The following is a 10,534-nucleotide window of genomic DNA, read 5'->3' as shown; positions in this document are numbered from 1 at the left end:
CTGTCTAAAACAGTTTCCCAATGCTTCGGCCATGCCTGGCGAGGTTGCTTTATAAATAAGCCTAACCAGGGGAGCTGTGACCCCTGAACCTGATCCTGTGATGGTTACCCAAGACCACCAGCCACCTCCTCTCTACCTTACCACCACTAAGACCTTTCTTATTGCCTCTTGGAGGAGGCAGTGAGCAAGCATGCCCAGCTGGCACCCTGCAGTCCCCCTCCACAGCCTCCTCCTGCCTTGAGTCTCTCTGGCAAGTGAGTCTCCAGGCCTGGAATTCCTCAGGCAGGGCAGAGGGCAGCTGGGTCAGACTTCTCAGTTATGTGGGGGGAAGTGGAGCCTCCTGGTCCCACGCTGGACTCTCTTCAATCCAAATTGGAGGTTCTAGAAATGTTTTATTTCAACACATGTGTGAGCAGAGGCCCCTGCATCCCCAGAGCACCTTGTGAGGGCTTCTGGTAAAAGTCCTTTAGCACCCTGGTGAGCGGTGGTCATCTTTCTCTCCTCTCAGTAGCTCTGAATTCCTACTGTCCGCCAGCCCATCAGCCCCTGGGCTAGCCTGGAGTTTCAGGCAAGGAAGAGAGGGAAAAATAGCCCTCCACACACGGAAACATCAGGTAAGTGGGGCTTTTATTTCTACCACAGGGCAAGAGAAAAGATTAAAAAAAAAAAGAAGAAGAAGAAGCCTCTTGGACAAGTCAGTAATGGGGAAGGTTCAAAACATTCTCAGCAGGGTATGGGCCCAGTATTAAAAGCACAAGAGAGAAACAGAAGGCAAGCAGGTAATCAGCAAAGTTTGATACAAGTCCTTCAGCTCAAAGAATGATCCCAAAGAGCCAGGGCTTGAAGTCCACCTGCCAGGAGTAGGAAGCTGGCATCTAGGACAATCCCTGCCAGGTTTCAATTCCGGAGATTTCTGAGTTAATTCTTAACCAGACTTTCTGAGAAATTTAGGACTGGACGTGCTTGACTGTCATTTTTTTTTTCTTCCAATTTGGGGGTGGGTGGGAGGAGCTCTTCTTTGGATAGGCTCCCAGACAAAGACACAATCTTGGAACTTGGGGCGTCCTCCCCAGGGGACATGGTCGGCAGCCTGGGGCCCCAGAGCATTTAGGACACCTCCCTCACTTCCAGTGAGGTGAGCCACAGCCCTCCAGGGTTCTGACTCTCTTCCCTCTAACTACACTTGACTTTTTCCTCCCATTCACATCTGCCTCTCCTTTTCCTCACTTCCAGCCCTGCCAAACAAGCTATAAGTATGTGTAAAAATGTGCCATTAGCAACTTTCACCACAGGATCGTTGGTTTGTTCCTTTCCTCATACGGATTGAGCCACCAAACATCTTCACTAAGCTAGCTAGAGCCACCACGCTGTCCTCTCCCCATTTCTCTCTGACCCATCTATCTATCTTCCCATCTTCACCGTCCCTTCTCTCCCACCCAGTGCCTCTTGGCTGGATGGTTGGGTGACACAGGAGTGTAGAGGCCTTCCACGCAGGCCCTAGGGCAAGAGGCTCCATTGATCCTGCAGGGAGATCAGAACAACTGGTCAGGATCTTAGACATTCTGGAAGCAGTCTGAACAGTAGCCACAGGGGTTGGCAAAGGCACATCGCAAGAGACCCTCCTTCTTCTTTGATCTTCCTAACTACTTTCAACAGTCGTGACCCAAGGTCATCACATTCTTCAAAGGGCTTCTTCCATCCTTCTTGGCCCAGTGTGCCACAGCAGTCCGTGAGTCAGCGTTGACATGTGTCATCCTCGTAACGATCCAAGTGAGATGTGGTGAAATGGGGCAGCGCAGCCAAGGAAAGGAGGCTACAAATGTAGCCAGCGGAAGCTACATGAGCCTCACAGAAGATTAAGCATCTGCACATTCTGCATCCTTCAGCCCCTATCTAGAATTAAAGGCTGGACCCTCTCGAGATTCACTTCCATTATTCTCCTCTATTGACCTTCTGGCCTCATTTCTACTTCCTCAGCACCTGCCTCCTACTTACTGGTACCTTCTCTAAATCCACACTTTTATTTCCAGGCTTTGTGCCCACTCCCTCATTCCCTGTGTTCCAAGACAGACCACATTGAGCTGGCCTGGCAGAAAGGAGGAGCTGGGTTTTCGTCAGCTTTGAATAGACGCTCCTAGGGCCTGCTAGGCATATACAACTAGCCATCCCTTTGCAGGGAAGTCTGGCCAGGTCAGACGGGGCTTAGACCAGTTACAGCCTCTCAGATCACCTGTCCTAGCTGTCCAGCCTGCATCTGAACTTGCCCTTCCTCCTCCTCTCACAGTCAGCTACATTTTTCTACAGAGCTGGGGAAAATGACATGCTTTTATCTACTTTAAACAGTCTAACACAACTGTGAATACCACTTTCAAAGCATTATAGCCTTCAAAGAGGGGCTTTTCCTCCTTCCTTCTTCTCAGGCCTGTAATTAAACTCCTGGTGACAGAGTGGCGGAGGAAGGAGAAATGAACAACTCCTTTGCTGCTCTCAGCAGTGAGGTAGCCCAGGGCTGTGCACACCCATCTTTTCATAACAATCTAGCAAGCCACCAGACTCCAGGTCTCCTCCATCTTCCTCCTCCCAGTCACCACACTGCTTCCCATACTTTTTCGATTTGTCATGTGCCAGCCTCCACCTTTCACAGGAAGGGTCTTCATGTGAAGCCAAGTAGCCCTAGTCCCAAACTTAATCTCAGCCTAATTCACTGCAGGATTGACCCTTGAGTCTGCCTGAAAGGCTCAGCAGACGGATGGGATGACTCATCCCTAACACTCATTCTCAATGCAACCAAGAAGCATATATTTTCCCCATCTTCTGTGAGTCCAAGTCTGAAATGTTCCTGGATTCTCACCATCCCCAGAGCAGAGGCTTCCATTCATTGGTCATGGCACCTGCCACAAGAACTCCAGTTAGCGCACGAAGGACACCACGCTGGTGGCTACTCCAAAGGGGGCAGAGTAGGCTGCAGCAAATCCTTGCAGGCCGATGACAATGTAGCGGCAGCCTTTGGTAATGACCTTCCCGACGTTCTGTTTTCAGAAAGAGAAAGGCAAAAGATTAAGTTGAGCAGCTTGGTAATAACTCCTGCTTAAAGTGATGGTGACATGCTTGGAAAATCCTTTTTCCTCTTTCTCTCAGGGAAAGTTCACTAGTCACTGTGTTTGACATCCCTTAGTGTCCAAGCCCACATCTGCATTACAACACATTAGGCTTGGAGAAGATGTCACCTCTGTATACAATGCTGTAAGCTCAGTATATTTTCAAGTATCCAGAGACATTCTTAGAAACAAGTTAGGCTGCCAGTTTAAAACCAAGCCAGTTATTTATTATTCTTATTGGTGGTGGTGGTGGTTGTAGGGCTTGTACTCAGAGCCTGGGAACTGTGCCTGAACTCTTTTTGCTCCAGGATAGGGCTCTACCACTTTGAGCCACAGCTTCTAGTTTTTGAGTGATTAACTGGCGATAGGAGTCTCACAGAGACTTTTCTGCCTGAGCTGGCTTCGAACCGTGATCCTCAAATCTCAGCCTCCTGAGTAGTTAGGATTACAGACATGAGGCACCTGTGCCCAGCAATTTATGACCATTCTTTAGCCTAAAAGTTTCTGGGCCATCTGTAGGCCGGGTCAAGTTGTCCTTCATGCTCCTTGCTGGAAGCCCATCTTGCCTTCCCTCTATATCTCGGGCTCACTCCTGTCTGACCCACACATTAGTTCCCATGGAATATTCTGTCATCCTCCAAATGCTGCATGCACTAAGTTCTGCGATTCCAGAACAATCGATCAGAAACTTGTTGAAGGCAATGCTTTCTCAGTGGCTGCTTCTTCCTTATCTTTAAGGGCTGATGTTGGACAGGAGATAGCCAAGAAATTCAAAGTGAACTACAACAGAAAAATAAAGGGCATAGTAATGGACTCACATTGACTGCACTGTTGTCTTCCATTTCACTATTCTCAGGGACATCGGTGCCCACGTAGCTGACCAGAATCTTAGCTCACACACTTCATATCTCAACCTCACGATTTTTCCCAACCATCTGAAATTCCTGATCCCAATCATAAAGCTTACACTGACATCAAATACTGCCTGGCAAATCCAACCTACCTGATTAGTAGGCTGGCTTCTCCTTTCTTGATACAACCTCATACTTTCCCCTCCCCACCTGCCTACCCCTAGCCAAATGATCCCACTTCTTCTATCACTACAAAAATCCCGTGTTGTCAAGGAACCTGTTCGTCTTCCCAACACTGTGTACAGATGACCTCTGTCCCTGCTCCTTCCTGAGGAGCTCAGGAAACCTTGTTTCCCTTCTTCAATCAAAGCAGTACTTATGTCATTTTGAAGCAAACTGCTCATAGTCTCAGAGTGCCTATAAGCTGATGTTTTTGGTATTCGTTCATCCATTTTCCTCAAACTGATAGCTAACACAAAACAAAGCTACTTGTCATTTCATATTTTGAGGTATTTTTTTTTGGGGGGGAAGGAAATCTACTAAAATAACTCATTAACTGAACATCGTCAAATATAGATCTGAGAGATCCAGTATCTGTGTATTCAGTGGAGCCTGTCTGAGATTCTTTGATCTGAGTAAAATGAATCTCACAGAGAGATGCTAGGGTCATAAGCATGAAAGGGTGTTCAAGCCTGAATCATGGCCCTTCCCTAAGATGCTCACCCCTTAATCCTATAACTATGTTACTGCAAAAAACTTGATTAGTTAAGTTTCTATCTTGGATTACTTAATCCAGGGTTAATCTTCTTTGCAGTGCCAGGATAGAACCCAGGACCTCATGCAGGTCAGATAGTGTTCTACCATGGAGCCATATCTCTATCTCAAATGAAGTATTTTTATAAAGAGGGATGCAGAAGAAGTCATACAGAGAGCAATGTAAGGGCAGGAAGCAGAGAGACAGGGAGAAGGAAGAGAAGAATGGGGGATTCAGAAGCTGGAAAGAGCAAAGAACTGAATCTCTCCCAGAGCCTCCAGAAGCAACAGCCCCAAGGTTTGATTTTAAGTCCTAATGTGTTGTGTGATTTGTGGCAGCTCATGCAGTGAGGGAGGCTTTCTGGGGGTTGCCGCATATTAAACCAGGCCAAGGCAAAGCATTCCTATGGCACTGCCTCTCCAGGTTCAAAAAGGAAACCATCCCTCCACCACCACAATGACCTTCTCTGAAAACAAAAATTTTCAGTGGTGAATGGGGTCAGGACCTGGGGTAAGTGGTCTGTTTTTGTTTTGTCTGTCATGGGGCTTGAACTCTGGGCCTGGGTGCACAAGCTCAGGGCTAGTGCTCCACCACTTCAGCTACAGTAATCTCAACCCCAAACATGGGGATCTAACAGTTATTTCATACCTTCCTGATTAGAAAAAGTTAATTCCTTTCTGCTCTGTGGCTCTCAGGGTGCCTGGAGAAATGACTGTTATTTTAATTTAAGTTCTGAGAGTGCAGGGCCTCCTTCTTCTATGCCCAGCTCTGCAGCTCTGCCTGGGAAGAGCCCAGGCCAGGCCTCCTCCCTCCCTCCAGACTCACTGATCTCTAGCTGTGCGGCCTTGAACAGCTTCCTTCGCTGCACCACAGGGTAATCCCAGCTTCCCAAGGTTGCTGAGAGGATTCAGAAGCATGGCACATAAAGTACGAAAGCAGGATGCCCGCGCCCTGGGGGACACACAGCAAATGCATGTTCCTTCCTCTCCCTGGTGCCCAGCAATTAGCATTTGAACAATATCACGTGTGCCATAGGAATGCTATTCTCATTACATAAAACCCACTGGGAACATGGATCTCCACAAGAGTCCTGGGCACACAGGCTTCCAGACGGCTGAACCACCTCAGTTTAAGGTTGTGATCTGGGGTGAGACCAGCAGTGTGGACGCACGCTCTTCTCTCTCGTGGCACAAAGGCAAAGTCTTTTACTTATGTAGAAGCAGAAAGAGGCTTGGGGGATGGGAGGGAGGAGAGGCAGGATCTAAGAAGTTAACAGGAAGGGCAATGACAAGAAAACACGTTCCTTAAAACTTGGAGCTGTTTGCAGGTTCCCGTCTTAGTCCACAGAGATCAAGGAAGATAACATTTCTGAAGGCGGGTGAGGATGGGTGGCTCATGTTTGTAATCACAGCTACTGAGGAGGCTGATATCTGAGGATCACAGTTCAAAACCAGCCCAGGCAGGAAAGTCCATGAGATTGGATGTGGAGCTGTGGCTCAAAGTGGTAGAGTGGTAGCCTTGAGCAGAAATGCTCAGGGCAGTGCCCAGGTCCTAAGTTCAAGCCCCACCACTGACAATACATAAATTAATAAATAAAAAATATTACATACATGTGTGAAAATGGAATGACGGTTCTAGTTGAGATTGGTTGGGGGGACGTTGGGGTGAGCTGAGGAGATCCATTGTGTGCAAATACAGACTTGTCAGAAATGCAACCCCCTTGTACAATAAATGGATGGCAATAAAACATGTGAAAAAAATAACTAGGATTTTAAATATGGAAAAGAGAAGTTCACCTGGTGACTAAAGTGGGTAAAAATCACTTCTCATTCTTGGCGCCAGTGGCTCACACCTATTATCCTAGCTAGCCAGGAGCCTGAGATCTAAGGAGCTATGACTCTTATCTCCAATTAACCACCAGAAAATCATAAGTTGTGCTGTGGCTTGAGTGGTGGAGGACTCACCTTGAGCTGAAGAGCTCAAGGACAGTGCCCAGGCCCAGAGTTCAAGCCCCATGACTGACCACCCCCCCCAAAAAAAAATTGCCTCTCACATTTTGAGCTTTGACTGTCCTCACAGCCTTTCCCCCAAAAGAGGCTGCTGGTCTCTCTCCTTGCTGGAGCTTGATACCCAGTTGGCTCTGAGGAAGTGGAAGCTGAACTCACTTTTTTTGACCCTTAACATGGGAATGTGGTCTCATTTGGGGTCCTGGGTCTATTGAGCTAGTATGCAACTCTAGAACTTTCCAAGTCAACTTCTCTATTCCTTTCATCGCAGATGTCATACCTTTATCTTTTAAAATCTCTTACTGCTTTAGTTCAGGCAAATTTCATGTAAGATGAACCTAATTATTTTAGAGAGTGGACAATTCAGTGACCTTGAAGGTATTTATAATGTTGTGTTGCTACCTGACTTATGTCAGGTCATCTTCCCCAAGGGAAACCACACACCTCATTAAGCAATTGGTCTCTATTTCCCCTTCACCCCTGACCCCATCCCAATCTGTGTTCTCTCTCGCTAGATTTACCTAGTCTGGATATTTTGTCACTAGAATCATGCAAGTCAAATTTACTATGTGTAACCGGTGGCTCTGGCTCACTCAACCCAGCATCATGTTTTTAGAGCCTCGACAATTTAGTAGCACATATTAGTACTTCATTCCTTTTTATGGCCACATAAAATCCCATTGTAGGTACATGCCATATTTTTGTTTATTCATTCACCCAGTGGTGGACCTTTGGTTGTTTTCACTTTTCGGCTATTTAAAAGTAATGATTGTATGAACATGTGTGCATTCATCTCTCTTGGTTGTATGCCTAGTTGTGGAATGAAGTGCTGGATCATAGGTTAATCCCATGCCTAATTTTTTTGAGAAACATACAAATTATTTCTCATAAAATGCCATCATTTTACATTTCTGTCTGCAGGGTACAAGGGCTCAAATTTTTTCCACAGTTTCACCATTTGTTATTTTATACTTGCCTGCTGTATTTATCTTTGAGTGTGTGTGTGTGTGTGTGTGTGTGTGTCTGTGTGTATCTTGGTTTCAGGACCTCATGTTCTTAGCTTGCTTGCTCATGGCTAGTGCTCTGCCACTTGAGCCATGCCTCCAACCCTGCTTTTTGCTATTAACTGGAGAGTGTTAGTCCCGCATTCTTCTGTCCAGGATGGCTCTGTACCTCAATCCTTCAAATATTAGCTTCTTAAGTAGCTGAAATTAGATGTGAGCCATCCAGCATTGACTTTTTTTTTTTCAGAGTAGTCATTCTAGCAAATAGGGTGTGGTGCTTCATTGTACATTGTTACATGGGGATTCCCTCCCCCCTACTGCCTCTCTCTCCTCTCTCTCACTGGCTTTCTCAGATAGAGTCTCAGGCTGGCCTCAAACACATTTTGATTTGATTTTCTACAGTAGCTAGAAATATAGGTGTGGCCACACTGCCTGGCTTTATCTGGTGAAGTCGCAGCCCATTCTTGTGCACCTCATGTCTATGTCACTATGATCAGAAATGTTCCCTGACTTTACATTGCATTTTGAGGATTCATCTGCTGACCTCTGCCCCATGGAGCTCCACAGTGGATTCTTTACTATGTTTTATCTCCATGTAGCTGTAGATTTTCTGGATCAGGGCTGCAAAGTATTTGGTTTTCACATCTCTAGTGCCTACACAAAGCCCTGCACAGAATGCGTACTCCAGAAAGCTCTCCAAACACCAGCCTCTTCACTGGGGTTTGTACATCATCAGGCTATTGACTGGTGGCTCCTTTGTGCTCCACTGGGACAAGGAAGAAAGATGATCAGTTCAGACACGACCTTCATCCTTAACGTCCCAAGTGAAATGCTTTTCTTTTTTCTTTTTCCAGTACTTGGGCTTAAACTCAGGGCCTGGTCACTGTCCCTTGACTTTTTCACTCAAGTCTAGTGCTCTACCACTTGAATCATAGCTCTACTTGCAGCTTTTTGGCAGTTAATTGGAGATAAGAGTCTTCTGGACTTTCCTGCCCCGGCTGACCTTGCATTTTGAGCTTCTGATCTCAGGCTCCTGAGTAGCTAGGATTACATGAGTGCACCACTGGCTCCAATTGAGAGTTTTTATTAATGAATTTCACCACTGCCAGCTTCTGATCTATTCCCAAAGCTTCTCTGAGACAGGGAAGGGAAGGGCAATAACAAATTGCTGAAGTAAGGATACAGGTTGACCCATTGTAACAATGAGATGTACAAGATACTAAGTAGAAAACAAACTTTACAACTTTGGGGGGTGGGGAGGGAGAAGTAGGGGAGGTGGGGAGGGAAGGGATGGAAGGGAAAAACAAAGGAGGGGGTAACAATGCTCCATAGGAAATGTACTCATTACCTTGCTCATGTAACTATAACCCCTCTGTATAGTATCTTTACAGTAAAAAAATATGTATTAAAAAAAGAGAAGGATAAACCTCAGCAGCCAGCATGATGGAGTGGCTGCAGGTATAATAAGAAGCCAGTGAAGTTCACAGATGACTGGACAGTAAGTCAGGCAGGCCTAGTCTTTTGGGGATACAATGAGGTGGTGGTTTGTTTGTTTGTTTGTTTTTCCTAGTGGCCTTGTCCCGGTTAAAGGAACAGGCAGCAGTGTCTACATCTTCCTGAGAACTGCCTTTGGACTCCCAATCTCTGAGAAGGAAATGGGTCATTCTGGTCTACCATTCTTCCTTCTTTTCTCCTTCCCCATGGGTTCCCCCCACCCACCCACCCCAAGGCAAATGGCAGGATATTCCAAAGCTCCAGGGTAGAGAACAAAGAACAGGAGACCCAACAGGTGTCAATGCCTGTATTTGGGGTGCGTCGGAGCCCTGGAACCATTTGGGAAGAGTAACCTGGCATCTCTCAGCTAGTGGGACACACAGGCGAGGAGCGGCTCACAGTTCCTTCCTTAACTCTCCAACTGGGTCGCCTTCCCGCAAGCCACCTAACTTGTGCCAACTCGTCGGTGCTCTGATGGGCAATACCCAGATGTCGATGTTCTCTCCTGGCCCAGGATTTCAACTAAATAAGATCCTTGAGGTCATTGACACCCAGCGATCCCCTCTCTCCCTCCGCGCCCGAGCGTGGTACTCTGGCTCTCCAACGCCTCGCGGGGTGCGCGGAGCCCCGGGGTGTGCAGGCAGGGGAAGCATCAAAGGCCCCGCCACCCACCCCAGCGTGCGGTAGAAGCGCCCGCATACCTTGCCGTACTTTCTCAGCTTCCGCCGGTACCTCTTCGTGGGCTTGTCGGCGGCGGCGGGGGGCGCGGGCTCCTCCAGCGGCTCGTAGCGCTCGGGCAGCGCGGCCAGGTGCACCCTGCGCGCCCCGCCGCGGGACCCCGCGCGCCGCCCGCGCGCCCCGCTCTCGGCAGCCACCGCCTCCGGCTCCTCGCACTCCAGGTGCTCCACGATGGCCTCCGCCTCCTCGTCCCCCTCCGCCCGCGCGCGCCCCAGGGGCCCCCGGAGCGCGAAGCTGCTCGCCGCCTGGCTTCGGAGCTTGGCTCCCACCGTCATGATGCCGCCGCCCCACTGGAGAAAGTCTCGGAGCCCGAAGACTCCGACCTTCGCTCTGCGCCCGCCCAGGCCGGTCCTAGGGGGCGGAGGCGGGGGAGACTTGGGGTGACAGCGCCCCCTGGCCGTGGGGACCGGGATGGCGGCGACCCCAGCCTCACCTGGCCTCAGAGTCCCACCTGTTGGCCACAAGGATGCCAAACACTCCCGGGCAGCTTGGATGTACCGTGGGGGTCCCCGTTCGTCCTTGATCAACACCGGCAGCGAGGAGATTGCTTCCTGAAGGTGATACTAGGAGTAGCCAAGGCGCAATAGGG

At 48.5% G+C, this 10,534-nt stretch overlaps 1 protein-coding gene across 1 annotated transcript; it reads right to left on the bottom strand.

Moving 5' to 3' along the window:
- Positions 1-610: 610 nt before the first annotated feature.
- On the bottom strand, positions 611-10,220 carry CUNH1orf115 (chromosome unknown C1orf115 homolog). The gene is made up of 2 exons (XM_070022773.1): positions 9,909-10,220; positions 611-3,029 (listed from the first exon to the last, which is right to left on the bottom strand). Exons 1-2 carry the CDS (start codon positions 10,218-10,220, stop codon positions 2,910-2,912), a joined length of 432 nt encoding a protein of 143 aa, XP_069878874.1. The 3' UTR covers positions 611-2,909.
- Between the last annotated feature and the right edge of the window lie 314 nt (positions 10,221-10,534).

The sequence above is a fragment of the Dipodomys merriami genome, unplaced genomic scaffold (assembly GCF_024711535.1).
Source record: "Dipodomys merriami isolate MVZ:Mamm:240054 unplaced genomic scaffold, mDipMer1.0.p SCAF_153, whole genome shotgun sequence".
In the NCBI taxonomy this organism is placed as follows: domain Eukaryota; kingdom Metazoa; phylum Chordata; class Mammalia; order Rodentia; family Heteromyidae; genus Dipodomys; species Dipodomys merriami.
This window is presented reverse-complemented; position numbering and strand designations above follow the sequence as displayed.

Excerpts from the sequence above, each read along its gene's own strand:
- CUNH1orf115 (XM_070022773.1), bottom strand. The coding sequence starts at position 10,220 with ATGACGGTGGGAGCCAAGCTCCGAAGCCAGGCGGCGAGCAGCTTCGCG. Across the intron at positions 3,030-9,908 it reads AGCTGAGAAAGTACGGCAAG|AACGTCGGGAAGGTCATTAC; the intron begins GTATGCGGGCGC and ends TTCTGAAAACAG.